The sequence below is a fragment of the Sturnira hondurensis genome, unplaced genomic scaffold (genome assembly GCF_014824575.4).
Source record: "Sturnira hondurensis isolate 20B ecotype Veracruz unplaced genomic scaffold, ASM1482457v3 Scaffold0003693, whole genome shotgun sequence".
NCBI classification, from domain to species: Eukaryota; Metazoa; Chordata; class Mammalia; order Chiroptera; family Phyllostomidae; genus Sturnira; species Sturnira hondurensis.
Window position 1 is genome coordinate 6431501 of NW_028076324.1, and position 25367 is coordinate 6456867.

General features: G+C 47.8%; 1 protein-coding gene and 1 long non-coding RNA gene across 8 annotated transcripts in view; one reads left to right on the forward strand and one right to left on the reverse strand.

Annotated features, from left to right (window-relative positions):
* Positions 1 to 25367, reverse strand: part of PTK2B (protein tyrosine kinase 2 beta) — a 118804-nt gene that overhangs the window by 30124 nt on the left and 63313 nt on the right. For all 7 annotated transcript variants that reach the window (XM_037042249.1, XM_037042243.1, XM_037042246.1 and 4 more), the window contains 3 exons: positions 7077 to 7255; positions 6529 to 6616; positions 5231 to 5310 (listed from right to left, as the gene is read on the reverse strand). In XM_037042249.1, the coding sequence (XP_036898144.1) occupies positions 5231 to 5310; positions 6529 to 6616; positions 7077 to 7255 (347 nt within the window). The remainder of the gene's footprint in view (positions 1 to 5230; positions 5311 to 6528; positions 6617 to 7076; positions 7256 to 25367) is intronic.
* LOC118984361 (uncharacterized) lies at positions 20048 to 20994 on the forward strand. The gene is made up of 3 exons (XR_005065919.1): positions 20048 to 20074; positions 20297 to 20470; positions 20774 to 20994. It is a non-coding gene; the product is annotated as an uncharacterized LOC118984361 (long non-coding RNA).

A 25367-nucleotide genomic window follows, 5' to 3' on the forward strand; every position in this document is an offset into this window, starting at 1 on the left:
CTGCCCTCCACTTTCACAGAAAACCTCAGAGCACTCCCACAAGGCGTCAATTCCAGGCACCAGGTGACCATCCATGATTCCCACTGGCTGAGAGAGCTACAAAATGAACTCTTAGGAGACTGAACAAATTGGCTTGCTGTTCACAATTATTTAATTCTAACAGAATAAATGTTGGCAAATGTGCACCAGGGAAGAGGAAATCAGATCTTTCGGGGTTGTCCATTCATTCAAATATGGACCGTGCCCTCACTGGGTGCTAGGTGAGGGGAATGCCAACCCTGACTTCAAGGATTTGACATGATTTCACAGTTTAGGAGGGAGCATGAGCCAACCGGTGCCTCGGGCAGGGCAGGTGGGGTGGGCAGGGGGAGGAAAGGCTTCGAGGTGGAGAAACCCTTGAGTTGGCTTTGCAGGAAGAGCCTATGGCCACCAAATTGCTTATTATCGGCACCTCACAGGTGCGCTCTGAGGTTTTCTATGAATGCAGAGGGCACGCAGACAATACCGGCTTAGTAAATTTTCTAAAGCTCCCAAGATGAAGAATAATTGACCAGGCTGAAAAGGGGAATGAGAAGAGTATGCCAGACAGAGGGGGTGCCTTACTCACTAAGGGGATGAGAGCTGCTTCCGAGTCCCAGACACCAAGTCCCTTAATGCCACTCCTGGTTTATGATAATTGTTGAATGAATGAGTGAGAATTGAGACTAGGGATGAATAAAAGAATTTTGAGGACTAGAATATTTAAATAAGCTTTAGCAAAACAAAAGTTGGCATTGGTTAAATGGAAGGGTAAACAAATTTTGACATAAACACTGAGGAATTAAAACATATGAAAATAATAGCAATTTAAAGTGATTTAAGGGGGTGGTGAATGGAAAAATGTTTAATTAGGGAAAGGTAACTCAGTAACACACTTAAGTCACACCTCAATCTGTTGAAATCGGCACATCATTGATTGCCCCTCTCTCGTGCACTGAAGATCAACTCTTGTGTTTGTTTGTCTGATCACAGTACCCAGTCACTCGAGTGTGCCACGAACCCTCTGTTTCTAACATTTGGACAGTTGGACATCACTGGGGTGTCTGAGAGAGCCAGTCAACACTGCTAGACAGACGTACTGCTGTTTCCAGAGATGGAGCTTCACAGTCATCTGGACTGAGCCCCATCCCAGCTGCTGTCAGCGGGCACCCCATGATCCCCACCCTGCCTCAGCTGCCAACATTGAATGAGGAAGCGCCTGCTAGGAGCGCCCTCTACTGTGTGGCTGGTTCACCCCAGCCCAGGGCTGCCACTGTGACAGGCTAACAACACTCCAGGGACACAGAGGGCCCATGGGCAGGCACAAGTCCATGACTTTTACCCAGGTGATGACAGCAGAAAGTGAAGAAACATCTTTGAAAATCCAGTGGGTTATGTTTTCCTTCTAAAAATCAATAGAAATATTGATTCATCACTAACGTTTGTAAACTATGGAACGAAATGCCTTTTGAAGCCAACTGAGTGGTCCTTGTCTGATCTTTACTTGTTATTAGTTACTAGTTAACTATTATTGGGCTCAACATTCACTCCGAGCTTTCAGGTCAGAGTGCCTGGAACTGTGCCGGGGGTTGGGAGCGGTCCTGATGTCTCAGGTGAAGGGGAAGCTCTTTGGTTCCTCACACTGGGCAGGTACTCATTCACGGCATGTGGGCCATGAATTCCACACTTTAACTTATCAGGGGACATGTAGATAAAATAACTCATTTGGCATTTATAAAGTACCTCCAATAAATTCATAACATTGATTAGGAATGACTTTGACAGTATGAAATTCTGGAAAAAGCAAAACTATGAAGTCGGTAAAAATGTCAGAGGTTGCCAGGGGTTAGAGGGAAGGAGGAACACATGGGTGGAGCTCAGAGGGTTTTTAGGACACGAAATTATTTTGGACGATATTGTAATGGTAGCCACATATCAGCATATACTTGTTGAGACCCATAGATTCTATAACATCAACAGTGAGCCTAGATGTGAACTATGGACTTCGGGTGATAATGGAGTCTCGGCATAGGTTGGAAGACTGTAACAACTGTAGCCCTCTGGTGGGGGGTGTTGGTAAGAGGGGAGGCGGTGCCTGTGTGGGGGCGGGGCATATGGGAAACCTCTGTACCTGCCACTTAGTTTTGTGGTGAACCTAATACTGCTCTAAGAAATAAAGTCTATTAAAATAAATTTTGAAATAACAAGGGTAAAGAGAAAAATAATTAGTACAAATAATAAATAATTGTTGGGTACTTTGGTCCTGATCATTGTTCTAAGTACTTTAAATGCATTAATTCATTTATTCCTTAGAACAGTCCTACATGGTTGCTACTATAATTATCACTCTCATTTTACAGATGAAAGAATCGAGGCACAAAGAGCTTAAGTGACTTGCCCAGGAAACGGAAGACCTAGGACCTTCCAGGCAGTCCAGCTGCAGACCCTGTGGTCTTCCTCATCGTGCCCAGTTGCTCCTTAATATGGATTGAATCCATTGAGGATTCATCTTGCTAACTTCCTATCCTGTACATATATCATACTTCTTTTTTAAGCCAGAAAAGAATTTTTTTCTAGAGACACCATACTTTTTTCCCTAGGTAATACAATCAGTGATATTAATAGGACAAGGAACTCTTGCCTGTGGTCTGTGGGTAGACTGCATGCTGGAACCTCTGCAAGGGGGAAAAAATCACAGCCCTGGAACATTCTGCCTTGTGGCCCAGTTTTCAGAAATGTATCCATTTCTCTTGGTGGGAAATAGCTATAATTTGATTCTATACAGTAAAATCATGTATGGTAAGGTGTAGCTTTGTATTCAAGTTTAAAAATCATAGGTTTTTAAATCTTCTATTAAACTTACAAAAGAGGCATTTTCCACATTCTCTTACAAATATCATATAACCTGTCACTCAAAGATCAACCTGTAGGAATAGGAACATCTATCTGCCTCTGTTCCTCAGACCCAGGAGACAGGAAACTTTGTGTCACTGTCATTAAACAGACGTGGGTCTGGAATACGCCCAAGTCATAAGGCAGCAGACACTGTGAAACACGTCGAAAGCTCGCTGTGTCCTCCAGTGTGGCTGGTTCAGTGCCTGGCGCCAGATAATAATAATAATCACTATTATTATTATAACTATTGCATAATAGTAGTTATCATGTAGTTATATAATATTTATATAATATTATCACTTAGGCACATAATATATAAAATATATATTTAAATATATACATTATGTATTTATCTATTTTATTAAGTAATGATAGTTGTTATATTGTATTAATAACTATTATAATATAATGGTTATTATTATTATTATTATTATTACCAGTAATAATTTTGGAATGAGTGAAGGAAATAAAAATAAAACAAGAATAAAAGAGAATACTACAGGGTCTCCTCATTACTGTTACATTACAACTAAGTGATGATATTTTGAGAGGTGACTTAAATGATTGACATCTCAAAGTGAATGCTGAGTCCTGGCGTGAGAGCCACAGATAAAAAGGGAAAGGCAAGCTTTTCTCAGGTACCTAATTTTAGAGGAGAGGAGACTGCGTAGGATGGAATGCAGGTTCTAGGAGCGTCATGGTCTCGGAAGGCGTAAAAGGGCGCACGTAATAAAGTAAACTTCACAGACAACTCCCGACCCACCAACAGAGAACCTCCAGGGTCACCGCCAACTGTGGCCAGGTGGTCTGTCTTCCAGTTAGCATCACAGGCTGCAGACTTCCTCTGCACCGAGGACTCTTGTGTCCCCCGGCTTGTTGAGACAGAGTCACCAAGAGGGAAACCAATGAGAAGCCCTCCCAGGCACAAACGTCAACAGTCTCAGATTCAGAGACAGAAGTGGGGTCCTCCCCTTTCCACCCCATGGCCCTCCCTAGGGGATACCTCAGCACCCTCTCTGAGACCCAGGATGGGAGCCAGAATCCCTGCATGGCCCCCAGAAGCAGCAGCTGGGTCACACTCTCTGTAACTTCAACATCACAGACAGGGCCAGGACTCTTCCTGCAACCAAATTCTGAGCAAACCAAAAGTCACCCTCTGCCAAAGGTTGTCCTTTGGCAATAGTCTTGGAAGTCCCTCCATCCACTCAGGAGGCTAACCATGTTCAAATCACCTCAGGGGCCGGGCAGGGGCAGGGGGAGTTGTCGAAAATGCATACCCTAAAGTCCTGCCCGACTCTACTAAACCAGGATTGCCAAGGGTGGGTTAGGGTCGTCCTAGTTTAATAAGCTCCCAGGTGATTATGATTTGCAGCCAGATTCTGAAACCGCTGTTGTAAGACAGATAAGGGGGTTACAGAAAAAGCAGTGGGAGGGCAAGGAGCAGATGGATGATGATGGGTGGCGAACTAAATGGTGCTGCTTTGGGCAAGAATGTACTAGAACACAGGTTTAACCACATCACCCTCCTTGGCCCAACCGCCAGGACTAAGACCTATTTCTCAGAGACTGTCATTCAAAGTCTTCCACCATCAGCCCCAACCCCCCTCCCACAACTCATCTGCCTCTATCCTCCAGTCTGGCCTTTTCCTCCCACTGGAAAAGTGGGAGCCCAGCATGCACACTCTCCCCTGCCCCCACCTGCTCCAGTGACTCCTGGTGGGAGGGTCCCTCTTCCTTCCTGGAGCAGTTCCAATCTCCTCCTCCCGATGCCCTATGGCAGGATGGAGGGCTCCTATATGTACATCTGGCTGGCACACATTTCATCCCGCCTTACGTTATGATCAATTGTAGACACACCTGTCACTCCCCAAACACCGTAGGTTTAAGGACCTCTCTGGGTGGTCCTCTAATTTCCTACGTATTCAGTAGTGTCTGCAGGAGCTGGGGACATGGCGGCGAGCGACTCAGATGGATTCCCAACATTTGAACACCTCCCAGAACCTCACCTAAGGCTCAGAGAAACGTTTACAGAATCACTTGGATGGCAGCCAGAGGGAAGAAGCAGGCATCCAAGAGGCAAGCACTGTGGCAGCCAAAGGAAGATGCGGACACCGCCCAAGAGGACTTGGCACTCACTTCTATCCCGGCGTCCAGACGGCAAGCACCCAGGTGACTCTCTGTCGGCCACCACTTATCCCCTCCTGGCTCACATACCCACTCTTGCTTTCCACCCTGAAGGACAGTTGAGCTGGCTGGGGGCCCAGTACAGGACGGGAGACACAGGCACCTTCCCCAGAGAGGCCACAAGGCCACCTACCTGAGCTCCAGACAGCCCAGCTGCAGGGCCATGCCCTCGCTGACCTTGCTGGCATAGCGTTGCATGTAGTCAATCCGGAGCTGGGAATGGGGAGAAAGGCCAAGGTTGAGACTCCGTTCCTCATTCCCTGTTTTCCTGAACCAAGGCCCCAGGAGCTGGTGGGTGCCTTGAACACAGTCCTGTCCCCCTGGGCTGTCTCTCTCACGCACCCGCTATGCACAAACGCATAGCAGGAGACGAAGAGTGGAAGGGGGCGGCTCACCCGCTGTTCTGCCTCAGCCTCCCTGCAGAACCCCAGCAGGGCTGATCAAGCCTCCTCAGGATGGGGCCTTCGGGTTGTTGAAGTACTTTGGACATGTTCCCACGAGCTCCATGAGGCAGGAAATTCAGATTCCCCTCCCCCACTCCTTATTTTGGAGATACGAAAACTGGGATCTTGGGGAGGAGTCAGTAATTTATCCAAAGCCCTGTTGGTAAGTAGGGACAGGTGCCACCCACTCTATAAAAAAAGTCCAGCTTGGTCTCCAGCAAACCAGGGGAGACGCAGGAGGGAGCGAAGGTCAGCAGAACGGAGTGATGGCAACTCACATTTACGTGGCATTCACTCAGTGCCAAGTCTTGCGTTAGGCACTTTGCATGCACTGCGATCAGTGTGTTGGAGAAGCTCCAAACAGCTCATAAGAGCTGGTTATTAAATTTCTTGAAGTGTTGCAAGCTGGCTGATATCAGTAGCTTAAAACAGGCCTATTTACACCATGGGAATTGGAAGTTCTACAAATCAGGTATTGTTGCTTCAGGGAACTGGCTCACCAGCACATTGCTAATAATATCACCCGGTCCTCACAACAGTCCTGTAAAGTAGGTGTTGTTATTACTATTATCATCCACATTTTATTCAAGGGGAAACAGCTTCAGGCAGGTGAAGTCCCCGAGGGTACCAGGTTAGTAAGTGGCAGACCTGGACAAGAAAGCAGGTGATTCAGACGGCAGAGCCTGTGTCTAAAACCACAGCCTTCTTCTCGGACCTGCTCTGCCTGGCTCACCAGCCAGGTCTCCTGGGCAATAAATAGCCACCAGGAAAGTTCCAAGAGCAGCTGTGAGCACATGGGCCAGCATTAATACTTTGTTGGCTGTGAGAGAGGCAGAGCTGGACAACTAATCAGGGGCCAAGAACGTCCCCAGGTGAAGTTTCCTTGACTGGGACAACCAGGGCTTTGTCCTTCCATCTCCTAGGAGAGCATGGGTAATACTTGCATTTAAGGTGTAATACGACCCTGGGCACAAGAATTATCTTTTACCTGTTGGTAAAAATAAAGCAGTGTAGTCCTGTCTTTTTTCAGACTCTCCATGAAGTCTTCTGGCAAGTAGCGGATCTGAAGGTCATACCTGCAACAGGAAATCGAGACTCTCTTGTATTTAAAGGAGGAGTAGGACCAGCCAAAGGCAGAAGGGGCCACTCATACAGTTCCTGGCCGCCCAGTTAGGACTTTTGGGTGGAGGACTACGGAGGACAGAGGGGTGGCCAACAGGTGGTGGTCAGCTCTGGTGCTGACTTCCCACACTTGCTCTTCCTGGCAATGGTCTTCCTTGCACCAGCCACTGGCCTGGCTCACCCTCCTCCCAGCACTTCTGTTCCTCCTCCATTGCACCAACACCCCGGGGTGGGGATGTGCTGGGAGTCCATGTTAGGCCTTGGCAAATGCATGCATTGGACACAACAGGAGGACTAAGCCTGAAATGTCACTTAGATATTCTAGAAGATTCTCAGAGGGTGGGAAGTGCTCCTAGATCCTCCCCACCACACACTCATCTCCTCCCACCTGAGAGCCCAGGGCCCCTCTCCTACCTCCACTCGGCTTCCATGTGCAGACACGCGTACTTGTCCTGCACCTCGCCCACTGTCATCTGCGGGTGCAGCCAGTGGATCTCGTCCGACTTCATGTGCTTCAGCCTCAGCCCATAGCACTCAGCCAGCTGGATGTTGGGCCCGATCCGCCCGCTCAGCAGGATGGAGGCAATGACCTCCTGCGGAGGAGAAGACGGGACACGACTCAGAAGTGCCTCTTTCCAGGCTCCCACCATCCTCATGCAGCCCCAGAAGTGTGGCTCTCTAGGGTGAGGCTCCGTCTTAGTGTTTTATTCTCTGTGATTCTCTAGCTCTTAGTGCAAGGCCCAGCACACAGTGGGCTCTGTCTGATGAATGAACAAACTGGCAAAATGAGGTAGAGACGGAGGAACTGAGAGAAGAGAGCACGAGCTAAGGGGAAAACACAGTGAGGCAAAAAGGATGAATTTCGTGCTTCCACATTTCAGCCCAACTAGACCAACTGATAGTTATCAAGCATCCACCATGCAAAAAAGCACCCTCTGAGTGGTTTGCAGTTTAGCTAGTATTACTTGGGGTCTGCAGGAGGCACTTGTAGGCACTCGGCATTCATTATTTCATTAAATCTATACAATACAGGCCCTGGCTGGTATAGCTCAGTGGATTGAGTGCAGGCCTGTGCACTCAAACAACCGCAGTTCGATTCCCAGTCAGGGCACATGCCTGAGGTGCAGACCAGTCCCCAGCAGGGGACACACGAGAGGCAACTATACACTGATATTTCTCTCCCTCTCTCCTTCCCTTCCCCTCTAAAGACAAATAAATAAAATCTTTTTTTAAAAAAATCTATAAAACACAGGAAAGTTTGGATGGTAAGAAAACTGATAGAGGCCACACATCTCATGGAACTAAGCTGGGATTTCCAACCCTGGTCCACTGGACTCTGAGGATTTCGACTGGACCAAGCTGCTTTGTGGGATGGTGGGGCTGGGCAAGACAGAAGGACAGGACTTGCATTAAGGGATTGAGTGGCACAGTCCCCACATAAGAAGCATGACCACGGGAAATAGAGTACTGATCAGAAATTAGGTGCCCTCCTTATTCCTGCTTTCTTGACCAGAAGTCAGCCTGCTTGACATCCTGATGCCACAGCTCCCTGGCCTAGAGCTGGAGCTGAATGAAGAGGATGGCACTTAGGCAGCTGCCTGGAAGCCCATGTATAAGGCCATGCCTGGTTTTGAACCACATGGGTTCCAGTTTAATTTGGGTTTCTCATGTGGTTCCAAATGTAACTGGTGAATTGAGCCTGCCGCTGGTGGGTGGAGAGGATCCTGGAAGGCAAAGTTGGAAACTCCCAGGCACTGATCAATTTCCGTGGAGTATCTTTGCAATGTGCCCATCCCCAAGCCTACATACAATCATTTACAACACGGAGAAAATAACAGCACCTACTTTAAATGATTTTATGAAGATTCAATTAGGCAAAACTCCTTAGGACAAAACCCAGCATGAGGTAAATACTGAAAAAAAACTTCCGGCCAAGATGGAGGCATGGGTGGAAACACTGTACCTCCTCGCACAACCAAGTTTGTGAACAACAAAGATTTAGAAACCAGAATGCAACCAGAACAGAGAGAAAATTGAACTGTACGGAAGTCCGACAACAACAAACCATTCATCCAGACCGGTAAGAGGGGTGGAGCCAGCAGCTGGGGGAGCAGGGTCCTGCAGGAAAAAGCTGCCGGACTGACCCAGGCATGCAGGTGGCGGTTGGCAGATCCCAGGTGTGGGGTGGCAACGGGCAGACCCAGTCGGGGCATGGGGTGGCTGGCTGACTGAGGTCACACATTCACAAGCAGAAAAACCAAGCAAAAAAATGAGCAGTGAGACAGACCGCACAAACTAGGGCCCCAGCACCAGGAAATAAAGCCTAAAAGCACCAATTGGAAAAACTTTCAGGGGTCAAGGTGCCGGGAGAGGCTCCCAGGCTCACAGAGAGTTCGCTGGAGAGACCCACAGGGTTCTGGAGGGCACACAAGCCCACACACCTGGGAACCAGCACCAGAAGGGCCCAATTCGCTTGCAGGAAGCAGCAGAGGGGACTGAAATCCAAGAGAGAGCAGAACAAACGCCATTGCCCCTCTCTGACCCTGCCCCCACATAGAGTGTCACAACCCAGACACTGGGTCGTTCCGCCCTGGTGAACACCTAGGGATCCGCCCCTCATACACAACAGGTGCAACCTGACCAAAACATTATGGCTCAAGCAGAAGAACAACTCAAAGCTCCAGAGCCAATACTTCTAAGTGACCAAGAGATAGCCAACCTATCAGATGCACAGTTTAAAACACTGGTGATTGGGATGCTCACAGAACTGGTTGATTTTAGTCACAAATTAGACGAAAAAATGAAGGCTACACTAAGTGAAATGAAGTAAAATGCACAGGGAACCAATAGTGATGGGAAGGAAACTGGGACTAAAATCAATGGAGTGAACCAGAAGGAAGAAAAAATGACCAAACAGACAACAATGAAGAAACAAGAATTCAAAAGAAAATGAGGAGAAGCTTAGGAACCTCCAGGACATCTTTCAACATTCCAACATCTGAATTATAGGGGTACCAGAAGGGGAAGAGGAAGAGCAACAAGTGGAAGACTTATTTGAACCCCCCCCCCCCCAAAAAAAAGGAGAACTTCCCCTGTCTGGCAAAGGAAATAGACTTCCAGGAAGTCCAGGAAGCTCAGAGAATCCCAAAGAAGTTGGACTCAAGGAGGAACATACCAAGGCATATCATAATTACATTAGCGAAGATTAAAATGAAGGAGAGAATCCTAGAAGCAGCAAGAGATAAGGGGACAGTCACCTACAAAGGAGTTTCCATCAGACTGTCAGCTGATTTCTCAAGAGAGACCTTACAGGCAAGAAGGGGCTGGAAAGAAGTATTTCAAGTCATGAAATCCAAAGACCTGCATCCAAGATTGCTCTAGCCAGCAAAGCTTTCATTTAGAATGGAAGGGCAGATAAAGTGCTTCTCAGATAAGGTCAAGTTCAAGGAGTTCCTCATCACCAAGCTCTTATTATATGAAATGTTAAAGGGACTTATCTAAGAAAAAGAAGATAAAAAGTATGAACAGTGAAAGGACAGCAAACTCACAGTTATTAACAACCACACCTAAAACAAAAGCAATCTAAGACCACAGCTAGATCAGGAGCAGGACCATAGCAATGGAGATCACATGGAGGGTTAGCAACAGGGCAGTGGGGGAGGAGAAGGGGGAAGAAGGTACAGAGAATAAGTAGCATAGACAGTAGTGGGGGAGGCAAGAATAGTATGGGAAATATAGAATCTAAAGAAGTTGTGACACATGGACATGAACTAAAGGGGGGAATGGGGGGAGCTAAAGGGAGGAACTAAAGGTGGGGTGCAGGGTGGAAGGGAATGAAGGGGGGAATGGGATGATTGTAATGGCATAATCAATAAAACATACAAAAAAGGAAAAAATTCTGAAAAAAAAGCTAGCATTATTTTAACACAGCAATCTGGTGGCAATTCTGGTGCTTTTGTGAAAACAAAGAAAGCCTGAAAAAAAAAGTCTGCTTTCTTCTTCACCTTCTTAATCTCTTTTTTTTTTCTTCTTTTGGGGATGATGGGATGGCCATGGGTCACAGTAGTGAGGCTGAGGGGTGGCCACAAAGCCAGAATCGGAGGAAAGGACAAGATAGGACCAGGCAGAGATGGCTGGAGTGGTTAGGCGATTGATTACATGCAGGGCAACTGAGCAAAGGAGCGAATGTATTGAAGACGGTGGGAAATGGGTTTCTTACCATTGGAGAAAGCACTTGAAATATGGAGAGGGGAAGGACAGAGAGAACCCCTGATGAGGGATTGGAATTGGAAGTACTGGCGAGAACTCACGGGAGAGGGAGAGAGGGGTTGGGGGAGAGAGAAAGAGAGAGACCACACCTGTGCTTTGCTTATTGAAAGAGCCGAGGACCAATGATACCCTGATTGTCAGTGTTTGCACACCAAACACTGAGTCCTAGTTTCCAAATATCCTTCCGCACTAAAAGGGTCCAGGGCTTCTGGAAAAAATGGCTGGGTCCAGGAATGGGGCAAATAAAGTACAAGACAAGCCTGGAATATCTTTTTATGCTAGGGGAAAAAGGGGAGAGTTTAGAGAATGTTGGGGCTATATATCAAGGAAACAGATGGACTTAAAAGGGCTGGCACTGGCCACATCTGAGACAACCTAAGCATTAAAATATACAAGCTAGGGATAGATTACATCCCACTGAATGAAACAGAATCTGAGATACACGAATAAAGAAAGGAGGGAAAAGGGAACGTTCTTCCTTACAGCATGCCCACCAGCATCAGATTGTTCGGGCATGATCATCAGCCAGTGATAAAGCTGGAGAGTGGAGTTCTGATGATAAATAGGAGAATGACGAGGTCTTACTGTGTCTTCCCTCAGACACTAATCATAAGCCCAGAAAAACCTGGCAGACGCAAATGACCAGGTCACCCACACTAACATCATCGTCATCAGGAGAGCAGGTAAACAGAGCCTGTCTCTCACCTTGATCCACCAAGAACACAGCACCATTTCTCAGATATTTCTGCCAAAAGTTCATGACAGCCAGGGTGAGGGGGGTCTTCTCAGAGGTGGAGAGAATAAAAGGCCTGCCCTCTTTCAGATTCGTGAACTCTTTCCGATGGAGAAGCCCGAAGAGATAGGACAACTAAGCAGTGTGTGGTCCTAGACCAGAGAACCCTTAAGTTTGTAGCCAATTAGGCAGATGCGTGGGCGGCCTGGGAACCCCCGAGTGTGAGACTGGGGCCCCAGCCAGGGTATCTGGCAGGGAGGGCACCGTGACCTCCACCCGGTAAGCCTGTGCTGGTTCCCGAACTGCACCGCCGGACACACCAGTCCTTCAGGTGGGCTTCACAGTGGGGAGCAGTGAGGCCGACCACCACAGGCAACACAGGAGGAGCACTCGTTTAGGAGTCACACAATCCCAGGGTCTGCCCCCAGTTCCCACACGAACTTCCTGCAGGATGACTCACTCCCTGAACCCCAGTCTCCAACCTCATCCCATGAAGCTGCAGCGTTTCCTTCATTCAAACCATCAGCGACAGTCTATGACGTACTCACTGCGCAGAGCACCCCCCTCCAGCCCCAGTGCACACGGAGCCCTCACCTCAAGGAGCTTCTATTAACAAATGCTCAGGAGAAAGTAGCTTAAATTGAGGGGTTCCCAGAGCAGGGTAAGGAATCAGTTTAAACAAAGAAAACATTTGAGGTTTGACATGATCTCACTGTGGAGGCTTTTGGGTCAGCCCAGCCTCCCTCACTCTTTGCTGCTGCTTCCCAAATCTTCACACGGCTCCCCAAGCCGACGATGCGAGCAGCAAAACCAGCCCTCTGCCCAGGGCTCACTGACCGTCATTAAGGAGTCAATATTTCTTCTCTATTAACAAATCACTTTTTAAAAACTACAGTATAAGATGTCTACCCGCTCACTAAGTTCCTATCAATAATATGGTAGGGAAAAAGAAAACGCTGTCTTAATTTTATCAGTTGCAATTTTGAAAAGACCAAGATTCTTTTTTGCTACAGGAAAAATTTGACTTCTGCGCATGTGCAAGCCACGGACAAGCAGACCCTCTGGTTGTCCGTGGCTCATGCTTCGGGCGCTTCACTGCGAACAGTGGGATTTCCACAGCTTTCCTCCTGCTTGACTAACTGGTTTATTCTCTTTATCAAATAGTGTGAAGCCCCTGACTGCCTCTGCCGTTGTCCCTGGTCTCTGGCATTTCCTCTTACAGGTCAGAAACAAAGGACTGGATGCTTATCTCTGTGCCCAGGGTAAATTCTTTCCAAAACAGAAAAAGGTCACCCAAGCAATCAGTTACTCAGTCCACTTTCTCTTCCTTTATCGGGACTCAGTCACATTTTTAACCCCCGTCGGAAATTGATGTTTGTGTATCATGTGGTTTAAAATCGATTTGTTTTTGCAAGGATGTCTAACATTAGGTGGCGTATGTGTGGGGCCACTTCTCGTCTCCTTCTCTGTCCCCTTCATTTAATAGCCTATTCCTGCACCTCAGTCACATTTTATAATTTCTGCAGTAATCTCTGCAGTCTGGTGACTTTCTTAGGCCCACCTTTTTCGAATAAAATACCTAAACTTTCTTGTTGTTGAGTTAAAAAAACATTTCATGTTAGTGACTAGGTTTTTAGAAGCATCGTGGTAACTGAGACCCCTACCCCTCCATTAGAATTGGCCTCATCTTCGCTAAACTCCCACCTCTTGCTGGGGGCGGCCTGCATCCAGCGACTGGCCACTTCGGGGGTATAAAGGCTCTGTCCTTTCCTCTCATTTTGGGACAGTTCTGCTGGGCCATCCCAGCTTCAGAGCCCTCCGGGTCACAACAGCGTCACAGCCCACCTCCCCCTCCACCGATCCCGCACCCCTCGCTTCACCCAGGTGAGTCTAACGAGAGAATCCATGACGCGGTCCATGCGCACCGCCCGCCTTCTCAGGTCTACTGTCCTGGGACCCGCCCGCAGACGCTGGCCCTCAGACTGCTTTCAGGCTTAATTGAACTCACCCTCCTTTCTTTTTGCTCTGTGAAGTCAAAATGCTCCTCTTTTTAGAAGTTTCAGAATTTAAAAATTTTAATAAATCAAAGACTTCATTCCAAAAAGTTTTGCCTGAATTCCATTTAAAAAGGTGTCACGTTGAGACCGTGGGCATTTTCAAACAGGTGACTTTCTGTCAAAAATCCTCATTGGTTCCTCATTTTCTGCATGCTGGGATAAGATCCAAACTCGTTCGTTAGCAGGAGGCAGAAATGCCCTTCAGAACTGTGTTCTCCCCAGTCTCTGCTCCCACTCCCATCTGCACTCTAAGCTCCAGCCTCCCAGGCTGACTTCTCCAAGCACAGCACGCTCTTTCTTGCCTGGAGGACTCCTGGTTTCCCACTCCCTCCTGTCCTCTTGTCCAGGGAAGCTTCCAGTTACCCTTTAGACCCAATCAGCACTGTGAAGTCCTCTGGAAAGGCCCCCCACACACACACACACCCGACTTGCTTTGAAGGGTTTGTTTCCTCTTCTGGATTCCCAAAGACCTTTATACACACAACCAGCAAGATACTATTATGGGTTAAATCGTGTCTCTTAGCCATGGCTGGTGTGGCTCAGTGGATTGAGCACCAGCTTGTGAACCAAAGGGTCACTGGTTCAATTCCCAGTCAGGGAGTGTTCATGAAGCAACCACACATTGATGTTTCTCTCCCTCTCTTTCTCCTTCCCTTCCCCTGTCTAAAAATAAGTAAATAATTTTTAAAAAAATCATGTCCCTCAAAAAAGATATGTTGAAGTCCTTATAGCCAGTACCTTACAACATGACCTTATTTGGAAATATGGCTTTTATAGAATAACAAAATTACATGAAGTCACTGGGGTGGCCCCAATTCCATGGCCAATGTCCTTACAAAAAGGGGAAAATTGAACAGAGAGGGAGACGTGCACACAGGGAGGATGCCATGTGAGCACGGAGGGTCTTCGTATCCCATCTACAAGCCAAGGAATGTTCAAGATCGCCAGCAAACTAGCGCAAAAGATGGCCAGCAGCTGGTAGGAGGCGAGGAAGCACCCTTCTCCTACAGGTTTCAGAGGGAGCGTAGCCTTGCTGACACCTCGATCTTGGACTTCCAGCCTCCAGAACTGCAAGAGAATGAATTTCTGTTGTTTGGAGTCACCCCATCTGTGGTCCTTTGTTATGGCACCCCTAAGAAACTAATATAGACATTTGCCAATTAGAACTAAGACCATTGTCCATATTTGTCTTCCTAACCTTGCAGATCAGGGCCAGAAGCCAAACCTTACATAAGTATCGTCCCCAAACCCAAGCCCAGTGCCTGGCCCACAGAAGGTGCTCAAATTACTTGGGGACATAAATAGTGCCCAGCTCTGTGGATAACAAGTCGGGGGTCAGGGTCGTGAAGGACAGCGACCTGACATCAAAAATGTTCAAAACATCAGGAGTGTGGTGATTAACCCCACCGCAGACTTCAGAGCCTGAAGGACCTGGGCACATAACCCCCATTTCCTCCTCCGTAAAAGGGGTGGGATTAGATAGCATGTGGTATAAATTAAAAGAACAGATATTAAATTATAAGCAAGGGACACTGGCCCCCTTCCACCTTCTACCGGAGTTTCTGCACATCACTCAACTCTCAGACTTCTTGTTTGTGTTACAATAAGGCCCGGCCACGATAGAAGCAGAAACACACAAATCCAGAATGAAATGTGTCAAAAGGGGAACAGTGAGGTCCTGGGTTAGTGCAATTATACACAGGCAGATTTTCTTCTTCCAGGTTTGTTCTTTCCTGTGTTTGAACTTTTGTATATAATGCTGTAGTGAAGAGAATGGCCTCAGAGTCCAAAACTATTGCATTTCTGATGTGCTTTGTGACTTTGGGTAAATTAACTTCTCCCACTGGTCAGTTGTAAAATGTAAAAACTTTCTTCTCTCAGTGGGTTCTTTTGATGATTCGATGGGATGATACAAGTAAGGAGCTTACATTGGGGCTTTGTGTATGGCAGTGCTAAAGGACTATACCATTACTAGTCAATGAACATGTATTCATTTCATATATTGTTGGGTTCAGCTTGCTCATATTTTGTTAAGGATTTTTGCATCTATGTTCATGAGCAATACTGGTTTGTAGTTTTCCTTTCAGGTGTAGCATTCATATGTTCATTTGGTAATTATAAAAACATCTCTTCTAAAATAAATGCGGAAGTTTAGCTATTACAAGCTTGGTTTTGCAGATTAGACATAAAACAGTCAAAGTGACATAACAGGAGCAGACCTTACCTTCCAGGGTGAGACAAACGCCACAGCTCATGCCAGTGTGTTTGGCTTCAAGTGCCACCAAGCTGGGACCTCACACTCCACTGGTAAAGCTCGGCTTTTAAGAGGTGAATAAATTCGCTATAATATATACGACTCTAAAACAAAAGTGCTGACCAGGCAGTCAATGTCACAGGGCCAGAGAGCGAAAGAATAGCCAAAATTCACTCGGGTTCTGATGAACGCTAAGCTGAATAGATATTTTGCCTTCTTCAGCCTAGCAGCTCGGCTATGAAAGCAGACCTCACCAGCATAGCTGCAGAAGTAACATCTACAGCTCTATCGCTACTCAAATGTTCAAATGTTTATTGAGCTCATAAAACTGAAGACTGGAATTTTAGATCCTTAAGTAAATTTAGAGATTATTTAAATTGACTCTGTTTTTATACAAAGAAACCAAGACCTAGGGAAGCCAGGGGGCTTGCTCAAGGATACGCAGGGAATGTTATTGTAAGCCAGCTGAAATTCTACCGACCTCCTACACTTTATCATTTACCAATGCTAATCTTCCCTCCAGTCAGCTTCCTGTTCGGTCTTCATATCAAGTGATCTAGGACATTGCTGGCCTCGTGTGAGTACCCTGTGGGTGTCAGTTCATTCGTTCATCCTACAAACATCTACTACGTGTCTACTCTGTCTTAGGCTCCGCACTGGGGCCTAGTAGGCACTGGGGATCCAATGGTGAACAGGACAGAGCCCCTGCAATCCAGGAGGCCACTTCTGCACAGAGACTGACGAATGCTGAAGGGCGAAGATGGAAGTGCCCTGGCACCACTTCTGACCAGCCATGTGCACTACAGACTCCCCTTCCGCTCCATGCAGCCCTCCTCTGTCACCTTTTCATAGACCCTTTCAGACTCAGTATCCTGTGAGTTCTCAGACTCTATAACAATGACCTCACTCCCTGGGGCTCCCCCCACCCCTGATTGCTAATAATTATTTCCCAGAGGGTGGGAGCCAGCTAGGTGTCCTGCAGGCAGGCCTTTGCAGCATCAATGGCTCCCAGTACTCTGGAGATTCTGATTCAGTGAACTTGGGACAGGACTTGGAAACCTAGTATTTTAACAACTTTCTGGCCCTTGTGGCTGTTGGTTGGGGCATCATCCCATAAACCAAAAGGTCAGGGGTTCAATTCCCCGTCAGGGCACATGCCTGGGTTGCAGGTTTGGTCCCCACTAGGGGTGCATACAAGAGGCAACCTGATCAGTGTTTCTCACATCAATGTGTTTCTCCTTCTCTCTCTCCCTCTGTTCCCCTCAAAACACAGGTCAGACCACCTGCCTCATCTGGGAGCACGGATGCAGCATTACAGAAACCCTACTCACAGGCCCTCTTGGGCATTTGCTGCTACAGACCCAAGGTGCCACCCCTGCACACACCAGGTCAGTGAGAAACTCTTTCTCCTCTGCTGGAATTTGGTATTGAGATGGGAGTTCTAGGCAGCTTCTGTTGGTTTTAGGACTAAAATCAACTCATCCATCTATCCATCATTAAATAATTGCTCATTAATGAATTCCACAAGTTGGGAAACAAAAGCAAAGTCCTCCTCTCACGGAGTTTATTTTCTGTTGGGAGGAAAGCCAAGCAGTAACGAATACGCATAATAATATCTCAGGTTCTGACAAGTGCTAAGAAGACACACAAAGTAGGCCAAGGCCCCAGGACAGGGGGCTGCTATCTTAACGAGATGGCCAGCAAAGTCCTCTCTGACAATGGGGTGTTTGCATAGGTCCCCAAAGGAAGTAAGGAAGAGAGGGGTGGCCTTGTGGGGAAAGAGTCCTCCAGGGAATAAAAAGGACCAGAGAGCACAGAAGCCCCAGGGCCGGCATCTGGGAGGCCCCGGTGGGCTTGGTGCATCTGAGCAGCTCTGCAGAGGCCGAGGGGCTGGGGAGGAGAGCACACAAAGGGAAGTGATGGGAGAACGCTAGGCCAGGCTTGTTTTTTGTAAAGGGCCAGGAAGTAAATATTTTCTGCTTGTGGGTGATATGGCTCCTGTCACAACCACCCGGCTCTGCTGTTGTAGCTCTAAGGCAGGCAGAGACAATATGTAAACAAGCGATCGTGCCTGTGTTCCAATAAAACTGTATTTACAACAACAGGTCGTGGGCCATATTTGGCCTGCAAGCCATTGTTTGCTGATCCTTGTTGTAGACCAAGGTAAGGACTTTGGCTTTTATTTCGAGTGAGACAGGACCACTGGAGAATTTAAAGTAGAGCAATGATATAATTTAAGGCTTAGGTCTAAGCTACACCTCAAATACATTTCTCTAGCTAGCTGACCTGCATTTTGAAAATTCACCATGGCTGCTACCTGTAGAATGAACCACAGGGGTATAAGGGCAGAAGCAGTTAGGAAGCAATAGGTAAGAGATGCTGATGGCCTGGACCACAGTGGAGGCAGTGCTGATGGCGAGAATAAAGTGGGCAGAATTCAGATCTTTTTTTTTTTTTACTCCTTACCTGAGAAGACATTATTGACTTTAGAGAGAAGAAGAAAGAGAAACATCAGTTGGTTGCGTCTCATATACATACCCTGACTGGGGATCAAACCCACAACCTACGTATGTTTCCTGAGTTGGGAATGAACCACAACATTTTGGTGTACGGGATGATGCTCCCACCAACTGAACCACCTGGCCAGGGCCAGATATGTTTTGATGGTAGGGTTGGCAGCATTTCCTGGTGGATTAAGTACAGAGTGTGAGAGGAAAAAGAATCCAAGAATGACTCTGACACACCTGAGTGAACAGAGGTGCGATCAATGCAACTGGGAAAGGCTGGGAGAGAAGGAGACTTTCAGGAGCAGATTAAGAGTCTGAGCCTTCGCACGGCAGTGAGACATCCATGGAGCTGGCGAGGAGGCAGGTGGATAGCGAGCTGGAGTCATGGTGGGAGATCAGAGCCAGCACTACAAATTTGGGCACCATTGGTTAAAATTAGAATTTCAGGCTATGTGACTGGATGAGATCACCTGAGGAGTGACAAGGGACCAGCCTGTGGCATCACACATCCTGACAACGTCACGGGAAATACCGTGCCAGGGCACAGGCCGGCCACAGGCTGCCTGGCCACTGAGAACCCGGGGCAGCAGTAGGAAAAGAGCCTTTCACCAGACTGCGCTCTGTGGTCACTTCCTGATGGGGCTTTGAGCCTCAGTATGGGTGTGTCTATGTGTGCAAATTGCCCCCGCTCACCTGCACACTGTGTTCACAGCTGTGTGTGTAGCTGAACAGGGGCACCAGCGACAGACACTGTGATCCCAGCTGATGGCCACGGTAGGCTCAATGGTGGCCCCCAAAAGATACAACCATGCCCTAACTCCTGGAACCTGTGATGGGACCTCATTGGAAAAAAGGGGTTCGCACAGGTGGTTAAGTCAAAGATCTCAAGACGAGATCATTCTGGACTATCTGGGTGGCTCCTAAATCGAATGGCATGTCCTTGTAAAAGACACAGAGAGAAGAGGAGAAGGGGATGTGGAGACAGAAGCAGAGAGAGGAGTCAGGTGGCCGCAAAGCCAGGGAAGCCCAGAGCCACCAGGAGCTGGAGGAGGCGAAGGAGCTTCTGCCCCTCGAGCCCTTGGGGGTGGCACCGTCCCACCGGCCTCCAGAAGCACGAGAGAACGTGGTTCTGCTAAACCACCGTTTTGTGTGTTGTGGGGAGGGGTAATTTGTTACAGCAGCCCTAGGAACCAAGAACAATAGCTACACAAGTTCCAAGTTCTCGATACACCTAAGGGATCTTTTTTAAAAAAAATGATTGATGAACAAAATAATAAAAGTTAGCATAACATCCCACTCCGAATGCATTCATTTTGATGTGATAAAAGCCTCTCTCTAACCAGGACATTCAGAAACGCAACCGCCAGAGCAAAAATAGAAATGAAAGCACAGGCACCTGACTGCTAATTTGCGGACAGAATGGATGCAGTCATACAGATGAATAAAGAGAGGCTCAGAGCTCTGCGCGCTCCAGCCCCCACCTGCAGGCGGACGGCTGCGGGCAGGGGCACTGGCCTGGTGAGCACAGGCAGGAAGTGAGGGGGGTGCAGAAAGGAGAAGGTCCTTGTGAATGTACCTCTTTTTTCATCGCTGTGAGTGTCTCTGTGGTAACAGTTTGTGGTTTCCTGGCTGAGCCCTTTCCTCTCAGGTTTCCAGGGACTGTTCTCACATGGGGGGGGCGGGGGGCAGCGGGCTTTGGTCGGCTTTGCTCATTCTCTGCAGGGTAACCTTTCTGTTAGAAACAGCAACTTCCCAGAACAGGTAATCCTGCCTTCTTCCCTTCTTGCGCCTCAACCTTGTAATCTTCCCCCTAGGGGCACCTGAAGGTGGGCCACAGGGATTGTTCTGGAAACAAAGAACCTGGGCGGATGAACTGGGGGCTGGAGACTCCTCCTCTGCCCACATGGAGCAGCTGGCTGCCATAACAGACCAGCCACTGGGCGGCCTAGATAACAGACAGTCACTTCTCACAGTTCGTTCAGTTTGGGGTGAGGGCCCTCTTCCTCATGTGCAGATGGCTACCTCCTCACTGCGCCCTCACACAGCAGGGAGCAAGCCCAAGTCTCTCCGCCTTCCGACAAGGACACGAATCCCATCATAGGAGCCCTCATGACCTCATCCAAACCTCAGGACTTCCCAAAGGCTTCACCTCCTAGTACCTCCCCATTGAGGGCCAGGGCTTCAGCACAGGAATTGGGGGGTGGGAGACACAAACACGCAGGCCATAACACCCTGCGTCGGGGTCAGTGTAGGTTGAAACTCTGAACTAACTGGGATGCTCTTCTGATTAGCACAGGGCAGAATGGAGCACGATATCTGAAATACGCTCTCTGGGAGCATTCTGGGATGAACTGTGTGACCACTGAACTCACCGGGGAAGGCAGTGTGCACCAACCTGTGCGGAGCAGGCTGCATTTGGGACTGGACTCTGCCCTCCTCACATATCAGGCAAGCGACACCCACCGGCCACCCCTGCAGCCTGGGAGCCTTGTTCTGAGGGGAGGGGACACAACTGGACCTGGTGGGAAGGGCAGAGGATGGTTCTGTCTCTGTGCCTCCCGGGGATGTACATGTGCATTCTAAGCAGGGTGATGCTCTGAGAAAAAACAAGCGTGAATCTTGAACATGGCTTTTCAGTATGACAGAGGCTGGCTGAGGGAGAGGGGCTTGGAAGTGGGGGCCCTGTCCACACCCTGGGAACCGAACCATATCACAGACAAGTGCCCGCTCTTCCCCTTCAGGTCCTCCTAGTAAGATATGGATGGTCTGGTGGTGGGCAGAGATGTACCTGTGCAGAGAGCGGGTCATCTGAGATTAGCCAAAGAGAGAAAACACACTTTCAGCAAGTCAGTGTGAGGCAGAGAGAGGAGCAAATATGGCACTTAGCGGTGGGTGACCAGACAACTTATCTCAAGAATCACGATGTTCTTGAGACTGGCAGAGGCAGTGCCACCAATCACCCCAGGGCAGCATGTGCAAACTGGGGCTGTGGGAGGCAGACCAGGACATGTGCTCATCATATCCATGGCAGCCTAGTGAGCAAAGAGGAGAAACAGAGGGGAGAGGGGGTGGGGAGGAGGGAGCAGCCGGGAAGACAGAGAGAGAGAGAGAGAGAGAGAGAAAATATGAGAGAGAGGCTGTGAGAGTCAGAGAGACGCCCTGTGTGGGCACGTCTGGGTGGCACTCTGCTGGGTGTTTACGAAGTGTTATCTTAACCCCTTTCCCAGACAAGCAAATTAGCACGTTAGAGAAATATATAATGATATAAGCCTCCAGTTGCTGCAGAGATTCAGAGCTCCTAAACAAACACAATTCCCAACAAATGTGGAACAAAAAGGAAATGGAAAATCAGGGGGAGCAAAACTCTCAGCTCACTGCTCAGTTCTCTTAAACACCTATCTAATGTCTGCTGGGCGCTAAGCCCAAGGGCCAGCTCTTATCCACACAGCTCTTAACAGCACAGAGAAAGCAACATGAGGCTATTGTATTGGCATAGAAAGAACTGGAAAATAAAAAGTAACACAGGAATTCAGCAAGTATGCAAGGAGTAACTATGGTTTGGAAATGTACCAGCAATGGGCTGCGCCCAGATGGTTCTGGATTGCGTCTATTTGATCAGACACAGCTACATGGGGGTGCTGGGACTTGAGGAGTGTTCTTAGGGAAGGACAAGTGCTCAGCAAGTTTGAAAGGGCTGGCAGCATTTTGAGCACGGGGAGGACAGTGAAAGAAGCTATGGAGCTGAAAGTAGAAAAATCCATTAAAAGGACAAAACCCAGCTAGGGAAGGAAAGTAAAAGAAGAGGTCAGGAAGCAGAGGGCAGGAGGGGCCACTCTAGGAGGGTCTTGGGCAGGAATGCTCGGTCTGGACCTACAAGGCTGGAGGCAGCGTCCACAAACGAGCCCTGAAGAGCAAAGCTGTTTCTTGAGGTTTGAGCCGAGCTTTTGTATTCTGTACTCTCACAGAACCTCTTTCTTCCTGCCAGAGTGCTTGCCTCCACTTGTAAAGTTTCATTCATTAGTGTGAGTCAATGTCAGGTTCACCCTTGGCCTGGAAGCTCCATGAAAACATCTGCGTTTTGAGGTATGACGGTATTTCCCAGGTTACAACAAGCATGGTGCAGGTACCTGGAGCACGCAACAAACATTTGTGGGGTGGATGATGAGCTCGTTCAGGGCTCTTTCATTAATGGTCTCACCCACTGCCAGGACTCCCACCACCACGCAGAGGCCGACAACACTCAGACATCTGTGTCCAGCCCAGGTCTCTCTTCTAGAATCACGTCTCAGTCTGCCCAGCATTTTCCCACAAAAATGTTAGAGCCTCTCAATGGCCCTTGACAGGTCCAAACCGAACTGTGACCTCCCCACTCCCCAGTCAGCTTCTCCTCAAGTGTTCTTCATTCTAGGGAGTGGGACCCTGTCCACCTGAAGCAAAGCTGCCAGTCTTGACACCTCCTTCTTCCCTGTTCCTGCACCTCCTGTCCTTCAGCAAAACCTTTTATTTCCATCTCCTAAAGTCTTTGCATTATAATTACTTCTCTCCACACACCATGGTGGTTAACAGCACAGGCTCCCGAGGTGGGTTGACTGGGTTTGCATATAGGCTCTGCCACTTACCTCGGGACCTTACTGCTTTACACACCAAGTGGAGATAATACCACGATGTGTTTCGTAGGTTTCTTTTGAGAAGTCGGTAGGATAATGCATACGCTGTCCTCGCAAAAGTGCTAGCTGCTATCATCGCCTTACCGCCTTGACCTTCAGCGGCAGCACTACCATCATTGTCACCACCAACAGCATCCCTATCATCATCATCAGTCGCCACCCCCACCATCATCACCATCACCATCAACACCATCACAAATGTCATTATCACTACCGCCAACACTATCATCACCATGACTATAACCCTAATCTAAAATACCATCATCTCTCATCTGGATTACTGCAATAGCTACCTAACACCTCCCCACACTCATTCTCGTCTTCCTCCAATCTATTTCCTCTAATCTCATGTCATTCATATGCTTAAACTAAATCAGTAGCTTCCCACAAGAGATCAGGTAAAATCCAAAATCGTTAATGTGGTCTAAATAGCTACTCTTGACCATTCTTTAGCCTCAAACCTGTCCCGTGCTTTTCCACTTCATGACCTTCTCATATGCTTTTTGTTCTGCTGGTAACACCATTTCTCTCGTCTTCTCTTCCCTGCCTCTCGTGATCATAATCTCTCTGAAATGCTGCTGGTGCTCATTGTCCCCACTCTCTAACGGACTGCAGAATGCCTTCTACCCCCATCTCGCCACGGAAACTTTCCATCAGAGAGTCATGTCACCTGTTGCTGAAACCAATAAACCTATTTTAGCCTTATCTGACTTGATCTTTGTGACACCACTAACCTCGCTTTCCCCAAAGTTTCTTTTTCCGTTGTCTCCCCTGCCTGTTCTTTTGTTTCTTTTAATCTTTCTCTGGATCTTTTTCCTTCATTTGTTCTTTCTCTACCAGCCCCTCAGAAGTTGGTTTCCCAAGATTTCCTAATTCTTTTCACTTGCTCCATTCATTCTCTGGGGATGATTCTATCCATTCACATGGTATGCATTACGCAATGACTCCAAACTCCTCATATCTGGGTCCCTTCTCCAGGCCCACTTCCCTCCACGGGGCTGTTTCATAAACACAATATGCTGACGGCTGAAATCTCAGAACTCCCCTTCTTTCCCTGGTGTTAGGTCAACGAATGGTATCAACACCCATTCAACTGTCCAAGCGAAAGCTTGAGTCACCCTGTCTCCTACCTCTCTCCCTCCCCGTATCTAGTTAATCACCAATTCTGTGCATTCTGCCTCCTCGGATGCACTCAGACCTATTGGCTTGCCTTTGTTCCCGATTCGACTCCCTTAGTGCAGGTCCTCGTCATTTCCCACCAGCACCGCAGCCAGGCTCCCTCAGCCATCTCCCCGTCACCAGCCTTTCCTCCCTCCCGCCCTTGTGTACTGCTGTCAGGGTTTAGGAAACAGAGGTCCCTAAATGATTTTCCAGAAAACTAGTGGTCCAACTTTTTAAGAAGGGTTTCTTAGGCAATTAAGAAGTGGCTTATGTAAAAAGATATCCCCTCTGGGGCCCTGCCCTTAGGGACCCACCATGCATAGCCGAATATTGAAGGTTCTGATAAGTCCTGTCACAAAGAAATCTGTTCAGAATCGACTAACCAAGCATATCTCAAACTTCTTTGACCATAAAACCCATTCTCCATGAAACACCTCTTAATATCTTGTAGGATACTATCTACTGCTTCAAAACACAAATCTGATCATCTTACTTCTCTATTTGAAAATATGATGAATACATGGGCAAACATTAAAAGAAGAAAATTTGAACTTTATTCTATGGGTAATTAGAAAGCCTTGGAGATTCCTGAGTGAGGTAACAATCTAATACCTACACAATCGATAGCTTCCAATGACTGAGCTCCTGCTATATGTAACCCCTTCCCATGTATCGTCTCTAATCCTTACAACAGGCTGTCTATGGGCATGATGCCCAGTGAGGAGACTGAGGCCAGGTTAGTTAGGTCTTAGGTCTATAAGGCCATACAACCTACAGGTAGAAAGTAGTATTTCATTCAAGGTCTAGGCGGCTTTAAAGCCATGGCTATTGGCAATAAACAGGTGATATTTTGCCTGCAAAGTTAGAAACAGGAAAAGACAGAATGCTTAGACATAAATTCCTTGAAGACCATCACATCTTTCTTTGTTCTCCATCCCTGTTCTCATACCCATCCAGATAATGCCTTAGGAGCTAGCCATTCTTCATAGACTTGGGCCTCATTGCCATTGGTGGAGTCTGTTGTGTTTGTTCCCCTTAAATACCCAGCAAGACATTG